The sequence below is a fragment of the Pteropus medius genome, unplaced genomic scaffold, assembly GCF_902729225.1.
Source record: "Pteropus medius unplaced genomic scaffold, Ma_sr-lr_union100, whole genome shotgun sequence".
NCBI classification, from domain to species: Eukaryota; Metazoa; Chordata; class Mammalia; order Chiroptera; family Pteropodidae; genus Pteropus; species Pteropus medius.
Window position 1 is genome coordinate 4365691 of NW_024349802.1, and position 27106 is coordinate 4392796.

A 27106-nucleotide genomic window follows, 5' to 3' on the forward strand; every position below is an offset into this window, starting at 1 on the left:
ACCTGCTCACATCTGGAGTTTGACTTGGGCTGCTGTCACCAGCCACATCGTTCTCCTTGGCTCCCTGGAGTACCTGAAGATGAAAGACTCTCTCATTGTGCCCTGCCTCACACGTCACGGGCATTGAAAGGTTTTAGAGCCAGCCAGGTGATCCCATGCCCTCACCCCTCAGGCCCTGAGCACACAGCCACCTCCCTGTCTATGTGATGCGAATGGGGGCAGCAAGGTAGTTGAGGACAATGGATAGTTGTTACCTCTATCCCGATCACTCATCCTGCCCCAATGAGCTCGTCTGGGACAAAACCTCCCCTCCACCCCACTAGAAGAGCTGCCCTCCATACTTTTGACCCAGGACGATCTGTGTACGGAGAAAGGGCTGTAGATGAAGTCACGAATACGTAAAGACGGGGGGCAAGAAGACGATGAGAAGACTTGCTCTAAGCAGAGTACCTGAGGCTTCGTTTCGCGGTCCTGTAAAAAAGGAACTTCTTATGATAGATCTTTCCCGTGACACCGTTGGTGAGCCAGCTTCTGGCTTGGAGGAGAAAAATCGTTATTAAAGTTTCTAAAGAAGGATTCTGTTTATGCCTTTATTAGTCTGAAAGCTATTGATTCGTTCGTTTAATTAAAACCTTCTAGATTGATTATAGGTGACAAAACATGATCGTATCAGCCTAGTCTGAGTCTTTGCTGAAAAATTAATACAGATTTATTTGCAGTAATTCATAGGTAGAACATTTGGCTTAAAATGAACAAATCGCTGTCCTTGGCAGAGTGAAGATCCTAACTCACTCATTGTTTTTCTTGTAGTAGATATTAACTGGCAGGCTTTCGCTATAATTTAACTACTTGAACTATGATACACATCTATATGCACATTTTAAGTCACCAATGAATCATTTGAAATGTGTGCTTCCGTACAAATAGGGACAGACATCAGAAAGGCTAAAAACTTTAGCATCCAATTGGTCAACAACATTCAAGAACTCAGTGAACACATCATTTTGCATCAGGCACCACAATTAGCTCTCAAATTCTAACACCGCGGGAATAAGAGGACAAGGCGATGTTTTGCAAATCTGTCCTACTCTGCATTTTAAATTCTCATTAACGTGATCCCCAGAGGATGCCTGTTTCATCAGTTTTACAGACCACTGAACATTCGCATAGTGTTGGTCGGCGTGGAGGTGTGGAATGACATCGACAAATGCTCCGTAAGTCAAGACCCATTCGCAACCCTCCATGAGTTTCTGGACTGGAGAAAGATGAAGCTTCTACCTCGCAAACCCCACGACAACGCACAGCTCATCAGGTAGGCATTCGCTGTCTCTCCTTCGCTTGAAGGAGCAGTGACCTCGGCACACCCACTCCCCTCTTAGCTCCACGGCCAAGGTCCGTGGAGCTGCACCTTTCTCCAGCACGCTGACTTGTAGGAGGGGTTTCTCAGCCCTCATCAGAGGGGCAGAGGCCATGCCGACCGGTCTGTTGCAAAAGCCTCCCCTGGACTCCCTGGGAAACCTATTAGCTGATGACTTATGTCCTTCTCTGTCACCTGAGCATTTTCCCTTACGCAACATTTTCTTGTCTTACCCTTGATTACAGTTGTCTAGAGTAGGCTATTTTTGAAAGCTCATTTTCTTTCATTATTAGTGAAAAATGTTTATGCAAGATCTGAAGACAGCGCATGAGGGTGATGATTTCAGATATTTAGAAAAAGAAAATCTTTGCTCCTCCTCCCAGCTCCCAGGGTCTCCTGTCTCCTGGGAGAAGACAACAATAAACGAGGACATTTCTGAGAGCGATTAAGTGGACAAAGCAGTAAATGAGGGAAAGCGTAGTATGACGTAACATAATCCCATGGTAAGATATTACAGACACCTTTATATTGAAAAGGATGAACAGTCTTATCATAATCTAAATTGGTAGGAAGTAGATTTTTCCCAGAGTGACAAACTGTTTATTAAAATCCGTAAACAGTTTACGCCATTATTCTTTTGTTTCCATGTAGTTCATCTCACCAAATTAAAAGCTTTGGAATCAGAGACCCGTTAGCAAATTAGATGTAATTTATGAAACATTTATGGAGAGTGAGTGCGCCGTCCTACCCCGATCTTACTGTAGAAAACGCCTGCATCCGAACTGAGGCCGGTGACATTCCCCGATAATTTACTTTGGCCACTTTCACAGGGTTTCTCTTTTCCCCAGCCTTAGATATTTGTGGTTGCTTCATATTTTATGCATTGATTAATCCTGAACTACTAAAAGTAGAATCAGAGTGTTTTGATTTTTTTCCCAAATGGAGTCTGTCCAACTCAAACATCTGGAAATAAATTAGCCTCTTATATAACCTTATGATTTATACACATGTATAATTGTATCTGTTAAAATGGCCTAGATAGATGTAAATGTGAAAGGCATAATCCTGCTATTGGATATAAGCGTGTAATGGGATGGGCGGATGGATACAGACATACACACATATGTACACACACATACACAGATCAGGTTTTATATATACTTACTTCCTTCTATCCAACTGACCACTGCCGAAACATCTGACTTTTCCAATAATATATGTAAAATCTATGCACATACATGGCCAAGATAACACAGGTCAGTCATTTATTTCCCTTAAAGGAGAGTCAACAAATGCAGTGTTTAATCTTTAATGCATGAGGTTGGCATGAACAGCACATGCACTCAACGGGGCTCGATGTCATTAGACTCATTGTTCAAGACCCCATATCAAGGAAGCTGCACCTAAGCCACAAAGTCCACTTCCAGAAGCTTTCCCCCAGGGTGCCGAGGCTTTGTGGGCACTTACTTCTTCTACACTGACCCGAGGGTCGATCAGGCTTCTGCCGGTCTCCCTTTTGCGAGCAGCATCGGCAGAATCCTGAGGAACGGCTTGGGTTTCTATCCCGATGGTTGCGTTACCCAGGAAAGCAAAATTCAGCTACAACGGAAACTCTAATAAGACACCTGATGCATTTCATTTCATTCACGGTGATTCCCTGTGACTCTTCTCGCCCCTCCCATCAGCAGACATTGTTTCAAAGGAGTAGCTCCCCCCAACCCATTAGGAAATAGGCAGAATACAACTCGGAAATACAGGGGTCATGACTGGTTGTTGTCCGAATCTTGAAAACAAAAATCTGAAAGGATCAGGGGACCAGGCTGCAACTGGAAAATAAGTCAGAAAGGATCTAAAGATCGAACCACCTGTCTACATGCACATATGCAGCCATCCTCACGTTTACACAGGCTTGCGCAGCTCCTGTGGGAAGGCGGGAATGTCCAACAGAATTTCAAATATTAGAAAATGTCTTTCTTCTACAGTAGTTTAAGAAACTCCTTTCTTTTGTCTCCCAGTGGGGTTTATTTCCAAGGGACCACCATCGGCATGGCGCCCATCATGAGCATGTGCACGGCGGAGCAATCCGGAGGGGTCGTCATGGTAAGCCAGGGCCACCGAGGAGCTGACCGCAGCGCCCCGCACCCACTTCCCGTGATGAGTTCCCGAGAGGGCTCCGCTTTTATCAGCCTTTGTGAAATTGGGCTCTTTTCATTAATGCTTTTTTTTTTAGATTGAATTCTACCTTCCTTCTAGCTCCATTTATGATCTTACGTAGCCTACAATATTTTAGAGACTGTTTATAAAACACATCAAGTCGCACACGGGAAAGGTGAATATGCAAAACCAGCTCTGTGGAAACTGGTCTTCCCCTTTTATGGAGAAAATTTTCGACTGGGATTTTGGTCAAAACATTCCGATCCAGGAATTCTCTCGGGGCGCCGGGGTGAGCCGGGGCGAGCCGGGGCACTGGGCTCACCCCCGTCGCTCAGCTTTCTGCATGGACTGTGGTCTCACCAAACATTACCGTTCAGATGGTTTTCTGATGGTTCTGCCTCCAGGCCCAACAGCCAAAAGTCTGAGGTTTTTAACTATTTACCACTGCAAATGCTTGACATACCTCCTAGCCAGTGTCCAATTTGTCTATATAATAACCTTATTCTTGGAAGGCAGAGGCCTGGGTTTATTGCTTTACGAGGATCATTTTGTCATATATGGGCTATATATGTTTGTAAAAGGAAATAAAATGGGAATATTTGGGACCTGTTTCTTACAAATTCAAGAGGGAGGTGGCTTTGATAGGTCACCCAACAGAGGATTCCTGCCTCACTCCCTCAGATGATTAAAAGAAAGCTTTTCACCCCGTGCTAACGCTGTCCCTGCTCTGAAAATGCAGTGTCCCCTTCACCCCAGCCCTCGGACAGCGAGTCTCCTCATGGACCATCCCACGAAACAGACAGAACCTGGCCCTTCCAAGAAATTGTGGATTCCTCCACATTCTCCAAGCAGAGCATTCGCGAATATTCCGTTGTTTTGAAGGGCGGAAGGGGTGATGTTCTAGTCTTTTCTCTCCACTGTGTTCTCAGTCGACATACACAAGTGATGTCTTCCTCTCCTCTGAGAAGTTAGGGTTAATGACGCACGTGCCAAACAGAGAGGCTGTGCAGAGGGGTCGCGCCCATTCACTGGCAATCTGGCTTGAACAGGATACCCTCTGGTTTTTCTTGAACGTGTATGTGATTCCCACCATGGAAGTCACTGGAAAGTTTGGTTTTTTTGTTGATGCCAGGTTAATTTCAAGTCAGATCCCAACTGTATTTTTACAGAGCAGGCTGTAAAGTTTTAAGAGGGAATAATTTTCTGTTTCATGGTTCCACGGTCAGTTGCTACTGACTTTGCCACTTAAATTTGGCGTAAACATTTTTGAGAGCTGAACCCGAATTCCTCATAAGCATAGCAGGTTGTGCCGCTGTGTGGGGCTTAAACGTTTTTGTAACCAATCTGATCATGTTAGGTGGCTTTCTTGAGTTCATATTCCATATTCCTTATATTCCATACAAGCATTTTATTAAGACTTCTTCTTTAAAAACATACAAGGATGCCTCGTTTAAAAAAAAAAAAATGACTGTGGGAAATGTAAGCAAATATGTGGCCTGCAGTAAGAATCAAGTCAAGGCCAAAGTGAATCAGCAGGAAAGACATTTGGCCAACTTGGCAGCAGTTAAGATGACCCTTAGACACGTTCCTTTCTACTCCACATGTAAGAGAAGCATCAAGTAAGATGCAAAGGCCACAGCTCCTGTAAGTTCTATAAAATTCACGAGATAAACATGACTGACATCTTGACCAGATCTAAAACTTCTAGACTGACTTTCTCCTAGTGTGTCTCTGAGGTTCGATGTATAGGTGGTACACACTTCATTCATGAATTTACAAATCTGAGAGGAAGGAAATCATAGAGCAAAGAAACAGGATTCTCAATCCAATTGAAAGTTTGAGTTCTGGTACTGTTTCTTTATTTTTATCAAGCTAGAGCAAATCATTAATTTTGGTAACTTAAAGCCATGCTTTTGTACCGCACTGGACTAAAACAGTCTTGGTTTGGGGAGAATGCCATGAATAAGAGGTAGATTTTTTTATTATTATTATTATTACAAATGAAAACTGTGAGAGTCTCTTAAAAGACATTCCGTTTATAATCACCTATGCGTGAAAAAATGTAGAACGACTTGGTGATTAAAAGCAAAAAGCAAGGCATTCAGTGGTACAAAAGAATGAGAGGTAGAGTCATATTTTAAGGGCGGAATTCCTTGAATTTCGAGCCAAAGCATGCGAAATTCAGCGCTTCGCGTTCTGGGCTTGACTACGTTCTCTTCGCCAACATGTGTTATTCTAGAGAATTGATTTCCTGAAACATATTTGTGAAGCTTCCTACAACAGGAAACAGTAAAATGCCAACAAAGTCATTTATCAGGAATTTCATCCATTCCAAGAATAACTCGGTCCCTTGACATGCCATCCTTCTCTTCGACGAGGGACTAGCGAGAGAGGCAGCTACAGCCGTAACCGCCAACGCGCCTGTAAGAGCTGATATGAATGCACCTTGACCGAGAGGCCCCATGGAGACTGTTCACTTCAGGAATAATGCTTTCTCTACACCAGCGGTCCCCAACCTTTGTGGCCCCAGGGACCGGTGCTGCTATGAGAAGCTAGTGCCTGATGATCTGAGGTGGAGCTGAGGCGGTGATGCTAGCGAGGCCGCAAATACAGATGAAGCTTCGCTCGCCTGCCCCCCACTCACCTCCCTCAGTGCAGCCTGGTTCCTAACAGGCCATGGATCGGTACCGGTCCACAGCCCGGGGGTTGGGGACCCTTGCTCTAAAACACAGTATCACTGTTTCCTGGAAGCCTCTTTAAAAAACCATCTTATCTCATTCCTGGATAGCACGAAGCAGGATTCAAATAGCACACCGTCATTCTTCCTAGGTGTGCAGGCCTTTCCAGAAACATCATTCATGGGCCCGGTTTCTGCAAACCACCTTCACTAATTAATTAACGAATCTGGGTTTGTTAAAGTGAGGTAACAATATATTTTTTAGTTAATTCTAATATCTGTTTAGCCGAGCCATCCAGGCAGTCCACTGAGTTAGGGTTTCTAAGTGGAGACACGACCTCCCAAAAACCAAGGAAGAGGTCGAGTGAACCCCAGCAGTCAGTCAGAGACGCCAGATGCCTCCAGCCACTCCCAAAGTCTGCCTGACAAAACAGAGAGCCAGCAAGTATGAGGTCCAGTTGGGTTACAGTCTTAACTCAATGAGACTTCAAACAATTACTGAATGTGATTGGCGTTTACTGTGAACTGCTGTGAATTTTCCAAGTACCCTTCTCTACCAAGGAGACAGGAAGAGGCTTGCTCAGTGACAGCCGCTCAGGTCTTATTTAGGACGTCACAGAGTATGCTTCCCCTTATCACTCACTTTACGTCAGCAACACCTCAGACCCCGATAAGATGATATTTTCATTCCCCACGAAGGAGTGACGTAAGACAACTTTTTGCTTCTTCAAAATAGAAGTGTATTTTCCAGGAGATTGTAGGAAACAGCACGGAGAAGGCTATTTTGATGATCTCGTGCAAAGACGTAAGAATCCTGCATGTACCACATTCCTCAGCAGAAGGAACCCACACTGCTTTACTAGAATCCATCAAATCTTTTTTTAAGTTTGAATGAAATAATGGGCTCTATATTGGTTCCTTCTAGGGGAACGGATTCAGTCAAATGCTGAGGACACATAAATATCTGGGAGGAGAAGGGACTGGGAATTAAGGCCGAGGAGACATGTCCTCTACATCTGTGCTCTTGTGTTTTCTTGGAGGACCATTCAGACAGCCCCCTTGGTGCGGCCGTGACCCTGGCGCATGAGCTGGGCCACAACTTCGGGATGAACCACGACACGCTGGAGAGGGGCTGTCGCTGCACCATGGCTGCCGACAAAGGAGGCTGCATCATGAACCCTTCGACCGGGCAAGTACTGATGCTTCACTGCTTTTAGAGTCGGGCCGCAGCTTGAAATGGGGAGTGGGAAACAGCTAAGCAGAAAGTGCCTTGGTTTTCTGGCTAGAGTGCCCATGGAAGCTTCCAGAAAGAAATTCTTTCCCAAGTAGCAAGAGTAGACTGTGCTGCTGACTCTGAGAGAGTCATAGCCCACCAGATTGCAATGCCACAGGGCGGGAGGACTGACCTCTTCCTCGAGAAGCGGCGGGAGGGTGTCTTTGTCTAAAAATCGCAAATCGTCCTACAATCTCAGCGCATGCTTTTGAGTTGGGTCCGCAGCTCCAGTGCTCCAGGTGTGCGAGGGCCCGACAAGCCCACCAGGCAAGGCGGGAGAGGGGAGATGCGCCCGTGCCCTCCAGATGGTACTAAGGAAGAGGGGCTTCTCCCCTCGGGGTTGGCCCCAGGGTGCATTCGAAGTGTGGTAGCAGCTTAGAGATCTGCAGTGTTCCCGCCTACGGTCACCTTATCAGGTCTTAGAGGTTTAAATGGAGTGACTTTTCTGCTTCGATAAAGCGTGCATTCCACCTCATTGAATGCCTTTCCGGAACTCTAGACTTTGTTCACCCAGAATTAAAAAAAAAAAGGAAGACAGTTTCTTTATGAGCGCGTTCATAGATACGGTTCTGCGTGAGTACGGATCCTGATGAGTTCTCACGCTGGGAAGGGCCCGCCCCAAACTGCAGTGCCGTGCGAACTTCAGACGTCCCTCACTCACGGAGGACGGCCCCTCAGTCAATGTCATCGTCTCTCGTGACTCCGTCCCAACGCATGCCTCCGTGGCACCTCACAGGCCGAGGCTTCTCTCTGAGTTGCTGAAGGAAACAGTGGGGGCAGAAGCAAGTGCTAACTGGTGGCCCAAGGCTGGCCTCCGTGCAGACTCGCCGGCAAGGGGCAGTCACGGTGTGAGGGGGGACACCTGCTGAAGAGGTTTCGAGGTCCCGGAAGAGGATGAATTGTTACGAGATGTGCTTATGCTTTTCCAAGCAATTGCCTTGTGGCCTCCTGTCAAATGGCTCATAAGGCGTCACGTTGCCCTTAGGACAGAGACCGGCAGAACGGCCGGCTCATGTCACGGGCATTGTCGCTTCGTGTGGGCTGTGGGTGGAGGGATCTTGTTACAGCAGTGGCTGCTGCTTCTGTCCATCATCTCCATTAGCCATCGGGGCATCTTTTTTGCTCACGGTTCTGTCTTAAGCACAATTCAAAGGAGTTAAGTGACCAAGACCTCGTAGCGTGACTTGCTCTCTAAGTCTGTGATGACCTGAGCCTGAAGTGGCCTCAGGCCTCAGGCCAACGGCGCCAGGAAGCGAAATACTGAAACTCTACATACCGACAAGGGGCGCCCCCCAAAACGGAGGCAGGTCACGTTGAGAAATAATGTGTTCCTTGTCATTTCAAGTGTCCAGGCAGAGGCAGAATAACTACTGGTTGGGCATTTGGGGCAAAGAATTTCTTCTTTGGATGTGAGGTTTAGCAGGGGCCCATGGGTGCCTTCTGCTTCCAGTATCCACCAGCCCGGCCAGACCCCAGCCTCACGGGGCGGCAGGCCGTGGGAACCTCAGCGAACGCGGCTGGTGGGAAGCTTCATGCTTTCTCATTCTTGACAAATTCAAAGTGGCCACAGAAACTCACTCTGCTTCCCAAGCAGGCGCGAACACATCAGACTACAGCTGAGCCTTGAAAAACGTGGGTTTGAAGTGCACAGGTCCACTTACGGCACGTGCCAATCGTTTTCAATACATACACCGTCGTTCACATCCATGGATTCATCCAACTGCAGGTCAAACCCATGATTTGCCATCTGAGGCTGGGGAGCTGCTGATAGGAAGGGCCTGAAGGTGTGCATCATTCTACGCTATTTTATATAAAGAGCTTGAGCATCCGCAGGTTGGGGCATTCACGGGTCAGAACCAATCCCATGTGGACACTGAGGGACAACTGAAGTATTTAGGGAGTCGAAAGGTATACAAGGAGTTTCAACTGCTCAGAGGCCAGGGATCGGGGTGGCGTCAGCTCCCCTACGCCCCACATAGTTCAGGGGTCAGCTGTACCCGCCTCTGGGAGTGCTCCCCACTGACTAAGAAGATTATAAATCAATATCATTAATGCGCTTGAACTCTTGATAAGAGGGACAAGTGGAGGAAAGGACAGTCCAGACTGGGAGCACTGGACTGGGATTGCGGGGACCTGGGAGCCCCGGTTTCCACGCCACTTGTTTTCGGTAATACAGGCAAGTTAGGAAGGCCTCTGCCTCTTGTGTTCCTCGCCAAGAAAATGAGTGAGTCCATCCATCCTTCCTGCCTTCCACCTTTCAATCCATCCAGCCACCCACCCACCCACCCATCCTCCCACTTATTTGTTCACGTGTTAAACAAGTGCTTGTTGTGGGCCGTGCATACCTGAAGAAGACCCTACAGCTCTAAACATCGTGTCATTCTGGAGGCACACGAGCAAGGCGTGCTCTCTGTGACATTGTGTTAAACCTTTCAGATGAGAACGTGTTCATGGCAGTGTTTGTGGATACGCGCCAAATTACTCTAGAGATCTTTGAAAGCCATTGGCGGAAATGGTATTGTTAAGAGCTCAACAAATCACCGAAAAGGCTTTTTTTTTTTTTTCTTACCAGGGATTTGCTAATAGCTTTTACTTGATTTATACCTTATTAGCGATTTCTAAGTCTCCTCTTTTGCTGAGCTTGTGTTTTTATATAAATCTTTTCTATTTGGTCTTCATTTATGAGCCCACGTTTCTGTGCAAAGAATGGTGTTTTTAATTTTCTCAGATGGAAAAAAAATTTCCCAAGCAAGTGGGTGAATTGATCACAGAGGCCCACAGGGGGCTGGGGGGGTTGGGGAGAGGTCAAGCCACCCAGTGAACTTTCAGTCACCATCACCCATTGTAGAATTTCCAAGCTGCTTTTAATCTCCAGTGTTATCTCAACGTGGCCATTGTCTTACCTCATAGGGTCCCCACGAGAGTGGGAGATCGGATTAAATGAGATCATATGTCTTCGTAAGTTGTAAATCACTCCGCAAATATATGGTGGTATTATGGTTATTATTATTTAGCTCACAGGGACGTTGGAACTATTGAAAAGTTAAAGGCCTTTTTCAGAATCCCTGCTCACAGTTGCCAGAGAGCAGTGTAATGCCACATAACGGCCACCCAGCCACGTGCCACGGTTTCTGCGTGAGGGGCTCATTTTAAACCGGCCCACGTCCAAATAGCAACTTGCCTCCTCACTTGCCCCGAGCTAATTCGGGCAGGAATCGCAAACATTAAAAACGTTATTTAAGTCTCAGCCCCAAAGATGACCGGCAAAGGCATGAATCAGTGACTGCTTTAATGACATTCAAATCCTGCCACGATCAAAAAGAACCAAGAGCAAAGCGCACCCCCTAGCAAACCTCGTTTGTTCTTTATCAAAACATCCCAGAACCCGACCTCTGAGAACATTCGCCGACTGCCGTGGTTGACAAATTGGACGCAGCGGCCTGAAAAATGCCAGGAGAGAGTGGAGTCTTCGAAGGCGGGGGTCACGACTCGGCTGTGCGGGACAGGCCTGCGTGAGGGGGTCTCCCTGCGGCTGTGTCATTAATTACCGCTGGCCTCTGAGCGTGTGTGAGAGCATGTGTTTTATGTCTTTGAGGAGTTAACGTGAAGACCTGTCTTGGAAATTGCTCCTTGGCGAAAGCAGCATCTGGGGATTCGCGTGGGAGTTTAAATCCAGTCGAGTCCATCCATTAGCGAGCGTCTGGGAGCATTTGGACTCCAGGGGTTGAGGACTAAGTGTGCCGCATTGATGAGAGCAAGAAGCACATGAACATTTGAATGCTTTTGGAAAAGAACGTTCAGCCTGATAGTAAACACCACTTCCTCGAGTCGGGGAGAGAAGCGGGATTCGCTTCCGAAGATCACTCTCACGGCTTCCTCTGTTTTGGGGGGACGTCTCTTGCAGTCACCGAGCCGTCTCTTGCGGGGAACGCGGCCGAATCGGGGGCGCGCAGCAACTCACTCCTGCAGCTCACTCTGCACTTTCACAGTGAGGAAGAGACTCGGAAAACAGTGAACAAACCGCAGATCGGAAGGAGTGTGAGGAAGGAGACACGGGGGTGGACGACAAGGACGCACACGATCGGGGCACCCAGCGTTACCGCGGGCTGTGGGGAAGACCCCGTGCGGAGGAGACCGAAGGGCGGAGAGGGATGGAGAGCCTGGATGCGATCTCGGGCGGAGGGGACGCCGAACGAGGGCCCTGAAGGGGACAGCGTTGCTAAGGGGAGGCCAGTGGCTTGCGGGGGCCGGGTCGGAACGGGGTGGGGGCTGGGAACGTGGAGAGGAGCCCAAGCAAGCACGGCTCGGTCTGCGTGGCAGGACGCGGTGTCCTCTCTGGGGACGCGGTGTCCTCTCCGAGGCAGCGAAGAGTCACCAGAGGGTTTTAGGCAGGGCAGTCACATGATCTGATTTATCTTTTAAGGTTCCTTCATTTTTAAGATGATCATGTAGCATCTGAGCAGTTGTAGCTTGCCAAATTAAGAGCTTAGCTCTGTAAAAAAAAAAAAAAAACAGTTTACGAACTCCTTTCACTGTAGTGTAATCAATAGGTGTGGCATCCGTTCAGAAGGCTCTCACCTTAACACACCGTGGTGTTTCACACACACACCCTCGCACACTCAGCTCTCCGGTCGTACATGCTGACGTGCAAGATGCTTTTCCGTTCAGGGTTTTGCCCTGCTGTCCCCACAGTAAGCACCCTTCAAAGGCCTGCTGCAGAGAGCCACAGACGAGCACGGCCACACTCTGAGTGTGTCTGAGAGGGTCGCGGCCACCGTTCATGCCCATGCTCAGATGACGGCTTGGGGCTGTCTGGGTTTCGTTGGGTCCAGGCTGCCACACGTCTCCTCTGCAAACAGTGAGCTCCCGGTCGTCAGCAGAGAACAAGAGCAGGGAGGTGAGTGCCCAGGAGAAGCAAACGAGAGTTACCCTGGCTCCCCAGGGATGCAAGTAATTTACATTCAGCTGCGGCTGGAACTTCAGGAGTAACATCTACAAGCAGATCAGGTAACCGTGTTTAAGGAGAAAGCATCACCGTCCTGCTTCCTCCAGAGTGTGTGTAACTGGCTCATTCGATCCCTCTTCATCCAGCTCAGGAAACGTTCATCGCAGGCCCCCTCGCTCCACAGCTGTCTGGACATGGAACACATCTGGATGGCCCCCACCCAAGTTCACCCTTCTCTAATGAAAACCAAGACGACGGGGGGGGGCCCTGCCTCTGACTCAGGACACGCCCACTCCCTGCAGGAAGTAGGGTTAGGCGACCAGTCATAGTAAAACTACTCACCTACTCAACCAATATGGACTGCGAGTGAGCCAGTGATTACAGACGGCAAGCTCAGGACTCTCACAATGGACGTTTTGAGGTGCTGTGGGGCTCACCGCAGGGGCACCAGATCCAGCCTCTATCTACACAATCCTGGGCATTGTCGTGTCTCATCTATAAGTGTATCAGTGTGTGCCTATAAAAGATGAGGAAATTTTAAACATAACCATAATAGCATTCCACATTTTCTTTTTAATGACCAATAATTCATTGTGAATGAGAGAAAAGGTTGGAAGCGGGTAGTGGGCAGAGAAGATGTCCTGGAAAAAAATTCAGTCTGAACTGATCTTTGAAGAATTGAATAGGATTAGGCAACTCTCCCGAGACTTCTGAGCTCAAACTATGGGAAAACTGGATTTTTTTTTTTTTTTTTTTTTGGAGAAGGCTTCTATCTGAAAATGTGTTTCAAGGGTCTAAAATGATCTGTACTTTTCAGAGAAAAAGTTCCCAGAGCTTTGGATATGGTGGGAATTGATAGGAATTCAACGTATCTGGAAAGTCTACATTCTTCATAGAACTTGCTTTCTTAAAAATCGAGGCAGTATACACTTATTAAAACTCGCCCCTTTTTGAACTTTGACGAACTATCTGAGATCAGGAAATACATTTATCATAAAGGGATTTTACAAAAAGGGATTAGAGGAAATTATTTCTCCATATCAGCTCTTCATTTTATTTTTTCTCAGTGAAGAGTTTAAGAGCCTTTACTTCCTCCATCAACGTGTAGCGGGGAATGGAAATCTTTATCCAAGGAGAAAAATAAAATGAGGAAGAACAGCTACAAAATGAGGAACTCCAGTGAGATTAGAACATACTGGTCAGGACCCGATTTAATTATCCAGCCAGAGTAATTTAATTGGCTGCACCCGAAATCATAAAGGAAAGATGAACCGGCAGGAGACAGTCTTGACAACAGTTCAAGAGGGCGCGTCCTTGCAGAGCATGTTCTTATTTCCACGTATGATTAGATGCTGCTCGCTGGAAAATAAAGGACTTTGTCTGCAATCAACGCAGAGTTGGAATACTAAAAGTCACCGCCCAGGCACATGGTGGAATTGTTATCCCGTCTTAAGCGGGACACAGAACAGGGCTCAAGCTAGGGAGATGCGTCTGCACTTGAATATCCAGTTCGGGGGAAGTGAACGTGGCACACTTGTCTTCGACCCTAGAGGATTGCATGCTGGATGTCCCATTTCATCAATAAACGATGTGAGATGGATACGCTTGTACCCGTTTTTAAGATAAGGAAGCTGGAGCTCAGAAAGTTAAATGAATTGCTACACTTTCAAAACCGCCCAAGTAGAAGCCCCTGGACACACGGCCAAGGTGCTGGGAGCCACACACACTACTCACCTCAAATAAAAATGTGCAGCAGCTCTAAACCCCAGGAAGAGGAGAAAGACAACTGTCCTGGGGTTGCCTGCAGCTGCAGGTTCGGGGCACACCCTACAGCCAGGGTCCCTGCCGCGAGGCTGAGAGTGCCAACCAGGCTCCCTGCTGGCCACGCGGAAGTGGCCACGGATGTGCTGCCGTGTGCGGGCTGCGTATGGGGACTGAAGCCTTCCCAGAGCACCGTCCCCATGCAGCTTCTGGGAAGCAGGAAGACTGCCCCATTGTTAAGCCACTTAGTTCTGCAAACGTCTTTCAACTTATGTTACAACAGCAGAGAATTACTTCCTGTCTTTCCTCATTAACCCAGGGTTTTATTTGTGATTGAACATGTGTGAAAACTGTACCGCTGAAGTTCTGCCAATCTCTTCTCCCTCCCTGTACACCACATCCCCACCCCCATGGCTCCCCCATCTCCCAGGACATGTAGCACAGAGGCCACAGTGGGGGATCATGGGGAAATTCTGGCCTCTCTGCAGCCAACAATATCCAGAAAGACCCACTTTAAGTTCCACTGAGTCAGGAATTTTGTCTGTTCTGTTCATTGTTGAATCTCTAGCGCCTAGATCAGTGCCTGGCCCATAGTAGAGTTCAATAAATAGAAGGATGGATGGATGAATGGCAGGGAGGGAGGGAAGGAGGATGGTTGGGAGGGTGGATGAATGGAAGGAAGGAAGGAAGGAAGAAGGAAGGAAAGGAAGGAAGGAAGGAAGGAAGGAAGGAAGGAAGGAAGGACGGACGATGGATGGGTAAACGGGTGGACAGGTAAACGGGTGATTGAGTGGGTTGATAGCAGATGGAGAGGTGACGGATGGATGGACAGACGGTGACTCCAGCACAGTCAGATGCGTGCAGAGGGAAGCCATCTCTTCACCTCTGTGTCATGGCTAAGTGTCTGGGGAGAAAACTCTGAGGCTCTTCTTTTGTATTAACTCCAGCGTTTGCTGCAACATCACCGTTTTCATTTTTCGAATCTCCCACATCATTCTTCAGTGGGTTTACGTTAGCTTACGAGACGAGATACAACACAGTAAATAGAAAAACGGAGTAGGAAAGAAAGAGGGCCGAGAAACCCCAGGTCAGTAGGCGGCTGAGTCCACTGTGCATTCTTTTTTTTTTGGTGGGGTCTGTGTTTGTTTGTTTTGTTTTTGTTGTGTTGTGTTTTGTTTGGTTTGGTTTGGTTTGGTTTGGTGATACTCCATGGAGATCAAGGTGACAGGAGCAATTTGCTTTCAGAAAGTGGAGCCCTTCCAACAGTGGCTTCTCCTGAAAGCTTTCGCTTAGCTGGAGGAGGGAACGTCAGAAATACGCGAACTAAAAGCAGCTGCCACAGGAGACCCTGTGTGGCCCTCGACCGCGCTCCCGCTCACAGAGAGCTCTCCCGCCTCCCTTCTCATGTGACTGTCTTGAGAGGACGGGGCAGACGCAATCACCTCCATCACACAGATGACAAAACGGAGGCCCAGGAAGGCCAGAGGCTCCTGGCCCCAGGTGGTCAGGACCAGATCAAGATGTCAGCCCACAGCTCCAGCCTGTGGCTCCTGGCCCAAGCCTCGGCTCCTCCCTGAGTGTCTGTGAGCGGAGAAGCTTTCTGACCCCAAACACGGGGGCACGGGGGCCAGTGTGGCACCCTCCTGAGCTCCAGGTGGCCATCGCGGAAATCTCAGCGTCGGGAGCGAGGCCAGGACAGGGCCTGTGCAGACGTCGGCCCTCGCTGGGCGGCTGGGAGGAGCACCTATCCTGACCACTCGCTCTGTCGCCTTTGACTACAAGTGTCTTCCCTGTTTCAGACCTGCAGGGTCAGCAGAAGCAACTGGCAGGACCCCCGCAGGTCTGTCTCCTGGGGTGGGAGGAGAGACCAGAGTTATCCCAGACTGAAAACTGCCCCGCATGACCTCGGATCTGGGTCTGCAGGAGCCCCCCGCCCCCGACAAGCCCCCCAGGGACGGCGGCCTTTTCCTGTGAGGAAGCTGAGGCGCTCATCCCAGACACCCACTTCGACGGGCTGGGCTCCCTGTCATTCAAGCCTGGGTTCGGGAGGACAGAAACGAGAGGTCCACCCTTCGGTGACGTCTCAGGGGCCTCCCATGCACCGGGCTGCTGACCGGAGCGCAGCCGGTGTCTTTCTTTATTAAAAATTCTGGGAAATTACATTTGTGCTTCTTTAATAGGTTTCCAGGAGGAGGAGCAGAGGTCAAAGTTCACCAGTTAAAAAGATGAATTATGATGTGCCACAGATGGCTCCGTCCTGGGCCCAGGTGTTTGTTGTCCACAATGGAAATGTCCTAAGGACGTTTTGGTGATTTGCTTCTGGCCTGGTGGTTTCCTCCGCCATCCGCAGCCCCCTGGCCAGGCCCGCTGGTCAGTGTCCGGGCCCAGTGCTGTCACTTTCCGTTCCTGGGGTGATGAGAGGGCGGATTCTCCCTGTGGGCTCCGTTCTGCCGCGTGGCCCGGTGCTCTCGGCGTCACGGCCTTGTGCCCGCGGTGGGGCAGAGTGTGGACTCAGGTCCCCTCGCAGCCTGGAGGAGCGTAGCGGAATGGCACCACTGTCCATGGGGGTGACCATCTCCTGGGTCCAGATGGGCCCACAACATCCCTCAGGTGCGCGGGGCCGGGCCTGCACTTGGCTTCGGCTGTGGCGGATAAGTCCCGAGGCCGGCCTGGTTCCCGCCCGCCGCAGGCACTCGGGGAGGGCCGTGGAGATGCGCTGGGAGCAGCGTGCAGGACCCTGGCGTCTGCCTTTACCCGCACCTGCCTCTGGGGAGCCCGAGGCGCCTGGGCAGCTGCCCGTCTCCCCCACCGATGCCCATGGCTCAGGGGTGACTGTCAGTGAGAGTCCCCACCGAGCTCCTGGCCCGGGGCGGGGCCTCGCTAAGGAACAGCAGCTGCTCTTGCTCTTTCTGCCCATCATCCCTGACGCACGGGCGAGGTGGAGCCAAAGACCCCGAAACAGGACGACTTTCGGGAGCCGCACCTCGGTCCCGCTGCGCTGCTGACGCCAAGGCCGGTTCCCGCAGGTACCGATGCCACCACCCGTCCCAACAGGGCCTCTTCACCGTCACACCCAAACTCTGTGCGTTCGCAAGCTTTGGTTCTTGGGTGTCATTGTGGAAAACCCCAAGATTTTTCTGAAGGTGGCCCTAGAAGTCTCGGTTTGAAACACGGCGGAGCAAAGCCCAGCCCACTGCGACCCTTTGCCGTCTGCGGGCCTCTCGCCCACCTGGGAGGAGAAGACGGAGTCGTGTGGAGCTCGTGAACCTGGCTCCGACTGCGAATGGCGAGCTGTTTCTGAACACGTCTGCGAACTGGCTGTGGGGTTAATGATAATGAGTCATTGGATCGAGGGCTCGGAGAACGGGTGGCCAGGCCCGGTCTGTTGGTGGCCATGTTCCACTCTGAGCTTGGTGCCCGGCCTTGGCCTTGGAATAAAAGGACAGAAGAATGCATGGAGGGGGCTTAGGTGACATAAGCCTTGGGAAAGGGCATTTGGAAGAAGCTTCTAGGAACGGGAAAAACCACAGGTGTGTGGCAGGTGACAGATACCTGAACGCACCTCAGTTTGTCGGTGGTTTGCTTGGCCGGGTCGGTTCTGCTCCCAGGTTCTCGGTCCGGTTCAGCTGGCGAAACTCAGCCCTTCCAGACTGGAGCGGGGTTTTCGTCTAGGTTAACACCCTGCTTACGTGACATCGAGGGGTCATGTTTAACTGCCTGGTCACGCCTTTGCCTCCCGAGTCATTTTCCTCTCGTCTACTTGTACTTGTGGTTCTACAGTTTGAAGATCACTCTGTTTGGGCCACGGCTATAATAAACTCTGCATCGTAGCTTCAATGTTTCCTGGCACTAGAATGTTCCAGGCACTGGCAATCCGTGATTTGAAATAGCCGAAGTGGCAACTCTAAAGGAGAAAAGTAAATACACATCTTCTTCATAGACATGCTGGCAACTGGCATCTCACGGTTCTTTGACGTCAACCAGAGATTTGCATGTTCCTGTCTGAAGCTCACTGATCCTCACTCTCGGCGTGCGAGGTGGTTATTACCCCCATTCTACAGATGCGAAAACCGAGGCTCGGTTGTAAAGCTGAGCTTTCGTTTTAATACATGGGGTGCTCAGACTCAGTCTTCCCACTTTGATTCTTCTCTGCCTCCTCCAGGCCACGCGCCCAGGTCCAGAAGAGCCCCCCACCCCGCCCCCAGGGCTGCTGAATCTGTCACTTGTGCTATCAGGAGGAAAAAAAAAAACATTTTCGTCTACAAAAAGAAATCAGCGGGAAGCAGAACGTCAGCAACATACTTCTCAAAACCAGGTATCACTGTCGATCATTTATCAGCTGCGGAAGGTGCAAAGGTTTTCGTTTTTGTTTTAATCGATTTAATCAGAAACGAGGACGGCTTCCCGTCCGTCCCTGTTTCCTGCGACGCTGGCTTTTCCTGTCACACGGTTGCGTCAGCTCCAAGCTGTTCCCTGCAGCTGCCCAGGCGGTGTCATCCTTCTTCCTCCGGTCACTTCCTGCAGTCACACGCATGGACTGATGTCACCCCCGAGCGTGGAGCGGGAGGACCTGGATTCTCCGGGACCCGGCGCACGTTTGTTCGCGAGGCGGCAGAGTCGGAGGAAACAGAGCGGTGACCTGCGGCCCTAGTAAAACCAGCCTGATTACAGCTGCCTCATTTCCCACAAGAAAAGCAGTTGTCTGAGTCATTCCCCGGAGAGCCGTCACCGGCAGAGAGCTCCCGACTCCCTCTGTCAAGGCTGACGAATCGGCTTAGTAGGATTCACCCCAAGAACACAGCGGTGAAACGCACAATAGCCTCCTACGAGAAAAGAATTTTCTGACTGCAGATTTGTCAGAGCGAGAGTAACCTCTAATACTGTTTTCCTTGGCAGCTTTGTGACAGCTGAAATATTAGGCCTTGATTGCATTTAGGGCGGGAAGCGGTAAATGGCGATCCTCTTTTGAAAAGTGGCTTTTGTGTGCTATTTTATTTCCCAAAAGCGCCCAGCCGTTTCGCCCCCTTTTTCAGTCCTGACCTTGCATCTGGCACAGTAAATCCGCCCCCAGGTGCTCTTGGCAGTTAAATCCCAGCGAAAAGGGTGGACGTGTGTAATAGAAGAGGTCACATCTGAGTAGGGACCCTTCCCCCTGGCACGGTTGCTGAGAGAGACTGTCTGTCTGCCCAGGAGCTGAAAGCAGCGCTTTCTTCTGGTCGGAGGTAGAATCATTTTAAAGCCAAGGGAAAGGGTCATGAGAAAGGGGCTTCTTTTCTGAATAATTCTCCAGTGTTACTGCCTGGCACCATCTTATCAACGCTATACCTCAATTCAGTAAGCTGCTGTCCTGACGTATTGGGGATAATTGATGAAAAATATTAAAAAGCACAATGGGATGAGCTTGCCAAAACCTGCAGAAGAAACTGAGGCTTGCGCGTTTTTAGCTACTGACATGGTCTGCCCGGGATCTTTGATGTCATGAGCAAATACATGGCCCACGTCAATGTTCTCTCCGTCGGTACTCTGGGGAATGAAGCTATAAACTAAGAAAAGTGCAGTATGAGCCAAAGGAAGGCAGAATTACCCAAACCATGGAATCTGAAGCGAGCGGCAGGAACTGCAGAATAGAAACGTCACTCTGTCCACCATCGGAACCTTTCCTGGCACCTTAATTAGTATATAGGATGACGATTAGTCAGTCCGTCATCTGCTATAGTACTTAGAAAGATCTGAAAATTCATTCATGGCTTGAATTTGGCTTCAAGAGACAGCTTATGCGATTTTTAGTATATGCCAAAAATCACATAAGGTTTTCGAAATGCCGTATGTACATGGAGCTTCTTAGGAAACGGAACCACGGTGAAAAACAAAACTTTTTCTAATTTAAGTGCATGAAAGGTGACCTGTGGTGAGGCTATATTAAGTTTCTTATTTTTTGACGCAAATAAGGTTGGATTTGCCTACATATTCTCTTTAGTGTCTGGATTTTAAATCTAGATCAGTTGGTAGACTGCTTGGGCCATCGAATGGTGGACCATTTTGTGGTATAGTCTTTCTTACAATGGAATATTATTCAACCATCAAAAGGAAAAGTGACGTGCTAACACTTCACTGCAGTGTGGGTGAACCTTACAAACGTGAGGCCGAGTGAAAGAAGCCACACATGAAAGGTCACGTGTTGCAGAATTCCGTGTACATGAAAGGTCCAGAATCATAAATCCATAGGGAGAGAGGGCAGGTTAGTGGCTGGCAGGGACCAGCGGGGACGGGAGTGGCGGCTTAATGGCTGTGGGGCCGGTTGGTTTTGGGGGTAAGGAAAGTGTTCTAGAATTGATGGTGGCACACTGTCGCGAATGCGCTAGAAGCCACTGGACTGTATACTTTTAGTGGTGAATTTGATGGTACATTTTACCTCAATTACAAGAAATCAGGAGAGCTCATTTTAATAAGCTGGGCCCCACCCCTGAGTTTTTCTGGCTCAGTAGGTCTGGGTGGGGCCTGAGCATCTGCACGGCTGGTGAGGTGTCGGGCGACGCTGAATCTGGGACCACACAGATCCAGCAGTGCTGGCTCACGGAAAGGTTCGCCCTTTGAATTTAAATGAGTCCCCCAGCATTATCGGTCACCGTGCACGTTTCGGAGGTTTGCTACAGGTGACCCAGCGCTGGCCTGACGTCCGCAGTAAAGAAAATGCGGTTCTCCAATAACTGAATCGGAATCCGATCGAGTCTCTGCCAGCTCCTAACTGTGAACTCAATCAAGTCCCTTCACCTCGTTTGCAAAAAGGGCATTATAATTCCTGTCTCACTGGATTGTTTTGAAGTAAGTGGAAAAAAAGAAAAAATATATATTATTAGGAGAAAGTGTGCCCACCATATCACCTAGCTTAAAGCAGATCCTCAATAAGTAGTTATTAAAATACATATAATATGTGTAAGTATATATCGATTATATGTAATTGTAATTCTATATTTTAATATAATTTCTCTGTCGATATCCAATGACATTATATGTAATTCTATATACTTTACGTGGATAAGCACGCGTGCTGTCTTTGCTTTTATGTACGTAGACATAGTCCTACATTTCACTCGTGTGGCTGGAGAGGCAGCATACAAGGTGTGCACGTCCAGTAGTTCCCTTGGCACCGGGCCAGCAAGGGGACAGCGAAAAGGGTTCAGGCCATATCAGAATCATCTTGGGATGCTCCTCAGAGCTCTGAATATTATAGACCCTTCGAAACTAGTTCTCGAGTGAACGAGCGGATGAATGACTAAATGAAGGAATAGTGAACTCAGCTACCCAACAGGCTTAATTTTGCCATCGCCACATTCAGAGGCGGAGCGGGTACTGAGGGAGCAGGGTGACGAGCTGGGCGTGCCATGCGTCCTCATGTCATTCCTCTATATGCGGCTGAGTGAGAGCCATGGTGATCTTAGCAATCATTGTGCCGACGGGTCCTGCCCGTGGATTCCGGACATCGTGCTGGGGAAGGGATTCCGTGCATTGCTCATGGAATGCAGGCACGTTTCTCGTGCAGACCCGTGAGCTGTGTTTCGACCCCTTAGGCCAACAGTCAGGAACATCTACTGGGCGCTGGGCACTGTGCCACCGGTGGCTATTTGGATGTAAAAGGTATTCAGATACGTGTGGATCGGGACTGTATTATAATCAGAGGAATCTAATGTCTGGTGCCCTCAAATTCCCTCTCTCTTGAGATGTGACATTATTTTAAATCACTCAATTCTGTTTATTGAGGCAGGGCCGTTGTGTTAGACATAATTTGAGATGCTCTCTTATCCCTCTGTGCCCGTCACCTGGGGGAACTTCAGCAGGATGAGGGAGACGATGAGCGGACCCTTATGCGTCAGTCAACCTTAGTTTGGTTTAAAAGGGGGAGGAAATGATAAGAATTGGACGTTCTTATGAAAAGTTCTTCAGCCGTTACTCAGCGCCTGGTCCATGCGGGGCAAGCCGCCCTCCCCCGTTTAATGATACCCCATGGTCGTCCTCCCACCCCTGGCCTGACCTCAAGTGGCTTAGGGGCCTCCTCTGCAGAAGGGGTCCCTCTCGGGATACGTGCCGTTGAAAGAAGAGGCTGCTTTGTTTTGTCGAATAAATTTCCCTGAGCCGGTCACACCCATCGACGCACCCCAGCCCCGCTCCCCGCTCCCCGCTCTGCCTCCAGATGTGTCTGTGGCTCGTTCCCCCACGTCCTTGCAGCGAGGTCTTCCCTGACCACCCTCCCACACACCTCCTCCCGCCGGGCTGTCGTCTCTCCTCAGTACTCACCTCTCTCTAACACATTTAGTGTCCTCTCTTGTCTGGTGATTGTCTGCCCCGCTGGAAGGCAAGCGCCATGACTACCAGGATTTCTGTGTGTTTTGTTCTTTCCTATGTCCCCAAAGCCTACAACAATACCTAGCACACAGCAGATACTGGATAAATGTTTGCAGAATAATAGAACAGTGAGTGACACTTCGCTCTGCTTTTCTTCATCTAAAGCCCGACTTCCTCTAAATGCCCAAGTAGAATATTCTATTGCAAAGTGAAAGAGTCACGTGTCTTTCATGTGAGAAAGCGTGAATGGATGGAACCAGCAAAGATGCACCCCAGGTACAAAAAGCCCCTGGTCTCACCAGCATTTGTCATCAAATGAGAGTTCCTGGGTGATGGCAGAGGCGTTTTTTTTTTCATCCTTACACAGAAGAAACAGTAGAAACGCAGAGCAGCCCAGTCCACGGGGAGGCTGGGGGAGTTTGGGGAAGGGTCGCCAGCCGTTCCGAGGGGCGTCACCGCAGTGGCCGAGCAAGTGAGCAAGTCCCCAGGGTGCGGGAAAGGGGACCCGCTCCCACGTGCTTGTGGCAGGGGCCGTGAGCCGAGCCAGCAGTCGCTGAGGTTTCCATTGGGCCGACTTTGAAGGCAGACGGGTGAGCTCAGGCCCTGCTCCACGCTGTCCTTGGATGACCCCGAGGGAGGACCTGGTCTCGTGTCGGCGAGTTCACCGGTGGCAGCTGAGGGGGAGATTCCCCCGTGGTCATTGAAACAGAGGCCACCCTGAGGAGCTGACGCGTATGCTGTTCCTTCAGAGCACGGTTGGAACCTCACGCGTCGGGCGGGCGTGGCGTAGCCACGATTCTCCACGGGGGAGAATTTTTAAAGCACGTGGGGTTTGTCCTTCAACAGAATGGGAAAGCGCTAAAGAAACAAATGCATTATTACGCAGATGACCGTACGTCCGTCTGAACACACACAGACGTAGCCATGCCAGCGCCGATTGGTTCACTCTCCTCTCCCAGACGCTCTGAAGTCTCAGCCCTGGGCTTCCACCGACCTCACGCATCTTGTTTCTGTCCCTTTTCTTTAATGTCAACCCCCCAAAACCCGACGCATACTTGTTATTTCAAAAGATGGTGATTTGGGGGGACTCGTCTGAGCTGGGCCTAGAGCCAGTCTCCGGCCTCTAATCTGTGGACGCTGGTGACATCGATCCCCCGCTCACTTGTGAAGCAGGGTGATTCATACTGCTTTTTCATTGGCCGCCTCTCAACTACTGTTATCCTTGCTGTAAACCCATCCCGAGACTTATAACTTATCCTGGTGTCTTTCCTGATGAACTGTCAACATATTCTGGACATCAGTTCCTTTCCAGAATGAACGGATAAGAGTTTATCACAATGCCCGGTTGCATATCGTTGAGTGGGAGTGATGTCTGGTGTCCTAGGTCAGCCCCTGAGATAAACACGTACCCTGGGAAAACCCCCACGTGGGGAAGAAGGTCCCATCTCCGCCTTGATGAGCCTTATTTCTTTGCAAAGAGAGGAATTCTCAGTCCCCTGTATAATGTACCATTGTCTTTTTGATACAAAGCCCTTCTGAATTGGTAAAATTACAGGTCTTCTTGTGGATCATCACTTGAAGTTGTTCAGCATCATTTTGATACCAGGAATAATCACTCTGTCTGCCAAGGAAAGTCACAGAGATTCCGGAAGGAACTTCGCTGCAGCGGGACGAATAAGCCACGGTTTCCTGCTTTCGCATCCAAAGGCGGGGCTTGCGTTTACGAACGTATTTGTAGATCAGGATTACACTCCAGAGGCCATAACCTGAGATTGACGGGATCGACTCGGGGCGGGGTGTGGAGATGGTGCAGAGCTGCCAGTCTGGCCGCGGAAATCACCCTGGTCTTGAAACGCCGCCAGGCGCAGTCACGAAATAGTGGCTGCTCTGCCGTCTTCAGGGCAACGTAGCGGCCTGCGTTGGTTCAGCCAGTTGATCAGAGTCCAATCGCGATGTCATCCTGTAAGCGTCTGCACGGGGAGAGGGTGCCGAGGTGGCTGGTCAGGAGGCCCTGCCTTCTCGCTAAATAATAAAACCTTCTGGGTTTCTGGCATGCTCGTCGTTTATAATCCTGCTGCCTCAAGACAAAGGGAAATGCATTTGTGAAAAAGAGAGACACTCTGTATGCGTCGGGTAATGCTAGCTGCTGTAGCAAACACACCCCCGACTTTCGGTGGCTTAGCGTACCAGAGGTGTGCCATCCCTCCACGTGACACTCCGAGGCTCTACATTCCCTCTCTACAGTGAGTCAGGACCACGGGGCAGGCCCCTCTGCACACTGAAAGGGGGGATGCGGACTTTGCTGGGAGGCTGGCCGGCTCTGCCACATGCCTCGTAGCCCTGGCATTTCTGGGCCAGAGCAGGACCTGCATTTCGGGTCACCCCCATCCTCCTATAGCTGTGCTTGGGGGAGACTGTGGTGTGACCGTCACAGACCCAAATGCCAGCATCGGCTGGCCCTGGTCTCCCCGGGGGCTGTGTCCACAGAGCCCGGGACCTGCTGGGCACACCCACTTGCACTTTCTTTCCACTTTCCAGTGAGGACATGAGCACGTGTTCTGTTCGTATTACAAGCTGCAGATCCTAAGAATTCGCGTTCCATAGTATCATTTCACACAGAACGATTACTGTCCAGACTTGTCGATTCAAAAACCACCGAAAGATCATTTCTTTTCTGACAGAGCACGTCCTCGTCCGTGGCGTCGGCGCCGTGCAGGGTGGGCCCTGGGGCAGCCATCGCTGGCAGGGACCACGCGAGGCCACATCATGCCCCGGTGACTGACTGTCGGGGGTCTTCTCCGCAGGTACCCCTTCCCCATGCTGTTCAGCAGCTGCAGCAGGAAGGACCTGGAGGCCAGCCTGGAGAAGGGCGTGGGCGTGTGCCTCTTCAACCTGCCGGAAGTCAGGCAGTCCTCCGGGGGCCGGAAGTGTGGGAACGGGTACGTCGAGGAAGGAGAGCAGTGCGACTGTGGGGAGCCGGAGGTAAGGACGTCCGCCTCACATCCTGTCCGGGCAAAGAAGCGAGAACTGGGGCTCGCAGGACGAACGTGCTAGAAATTCAGGCTGCAAAAGTCCAGGGTGGCCTCCTTGAATTTTAATGATCCCACAGAATAAGTTACATTGCTGGTTTAAGAAGATAAAGAACCTTCTTTATTGAAGGATGCGGTGTCCTCACAAGGTGGGGGCAAGGACGATGAGAAGGCGTTGAGCCTTCAACCTGACGGAGACAAAGCCTCGGCGCTGGCTTCTGACGGCCGGCGCGCACCGTTCCTTTCTCTTTGCGAGGCGTGTGAACGGGGGAGGATTTGAAGAAGCGGTGTTCATTTTTCCCCAAGAGTTTCCTCCCAAGTTGAAATCCCGCCGCAGCCTCTTCTGTATGCAGGACCCGAGGCGCCGGCTCCCGCCTCTCTGCTTGTCAGCTTTCAGGAGCAATAAGCGAGAGCGGGAAACATTTTTATCCAGCAAAGGGCTTATTCAGCCCTGTTTTCCTGCCAATGTCAGGACAGCCTCTCCTTTCTATAGGGCCTAAGCTAACGTTAATCCACATAACAATTTTGACGGCCACTTTTTAATCTCTGAATAATCATGAGAGGGAAAGAGACAGAGAGGACACAGGGAGACCTCCTGGTAAAGCGAGAGCCCCCTCGAAGCCTGGAGGAGGTTGTGTTTAGAATAAATCAAAGCAAGGAGTTTGCATAGCAGGCAGTCTACGCATGGGATTCCCTCCCCAAGAGCTTATGCAAGTTGAAACGGTTGACGAGTTCAAGGCGGGCTCGGCTCAATTCACAGATGGGCTTGATGAGGGCTTAGGAAGGGCATGTCTTGGAGAGCTGCTCCGAAAAGGAGGATTCTAGGAGAAATCGTGCTGAGACTCTGGGAGGCAGCCTGAATTCCTGCGCGTGGTCGTAGAATCCTCACCATGTCCTGTCCCCACGTCCCTGAAGTTTCCCACCCCGGCGGGTCTCCGGCTGACCATTTCTGCAAGGATGTTGGGGGTGAGTGAGCCCTGGGTGTGGGGGTCGTGGCGGTGGTTTTATCACACACCGTTTTTGCCTTTGCCGAAGTCAGGGTTCAGGATGACAGCACTGTGCACAGCGGTGGTTAACTTTGCTCGCAGTGCACAGGGAGCGGTTGCTGTGCAAAAGCGAGTCCTCATTACAGGGTACAGGAACTCTTAAGGTTAGTGGAGGAAAACTTGAAACCATCGTGGGACAGGATATGCAAAGGGGAAATCCCTTGGAGACTGTGTTAATTACTTGAAGAGAAAAACGAAATGAGCTTAAATTATCCATATTTCTCAGGAGAGGCCTTGCTGACTTAAAAATTATTTGTCTTCGATATGAATTCCTTGTAATTGTTTATTAATCTAAGTAAGTTTGACAGCTCTTCATGGAGCCACGAACTGTCAGGTTTGGAATGACTGGATTAGCAGCCGCTTACTCTATGTTCTAGCACGACCACCACCATCGCTGCCCCCCTCACCGTCACCACTGTTAACATTGTCACCTTGACCTTCTCCTTCATCATCGCCATCCCCTCACCATGATAACCAACACCGCCTCTGCTGTTACCACCACCACCCTCAGTATCACCACTATC

At 50.0% G+C, this 27106-nt stretch overlaps 1 protein-coding gene and 1 long non-coding RNA gene across 2 annotated transcripts in view; one reads left to right on the plus strand and one right to left on the minus strand.

Annotated features, from left to right (window-relative positions):
• Nucleotides 1–27106, plus strand: part of LOC120581264 (disintegrin and metalloproteinase domain-containing protein 12-like) — a 270870-nt gene that overhangs the window by 226385 nt on the left and 17379 nt on the right. The window contains exons 9-12 of the mRNA XM_039836010.1: nucleotides 1143–1312; nucleotides 3373–3457; nucleotides 7229–7377; nucleotides 25312–25489. Coding sequence (XP_039691944.1) covers nucleotides 1143–1312; nucleotides 3373–3457; nucleotides 7229–7377; nucleotides 25312–25489 — 582 coding nt within the window. The remainder of the gene's footprint in view (nucleotides 1–1142; nucleotides 1313–3372; nucleotides 3458–7228; nucleotides 7378–25311; nucleotides 25490–27106) is intronic.
• The window catches only part of LOC120581272 (uncharacterized), a 26836-nt gene continuing 10465 nt past the window's right edge, over nucleotides 10736–27106 (minus strand). Inside the window, exons 2-4 of the long non-coding RNA XR_005647222.1 lie at nucleotides 12749–12923; nucleotides 12040–12453; nucleotides 10736–11953 (exon numbers count right to left, since the gene is read on the minus strand). This is a non-coding gene — a long non-coding RNA (uncharacterized LOC120581272). The remainder of the gene's footprint in view (nucleotides 11954–12039; nucleotides 12454–12748; nucleotides 12924–27106) is intronic.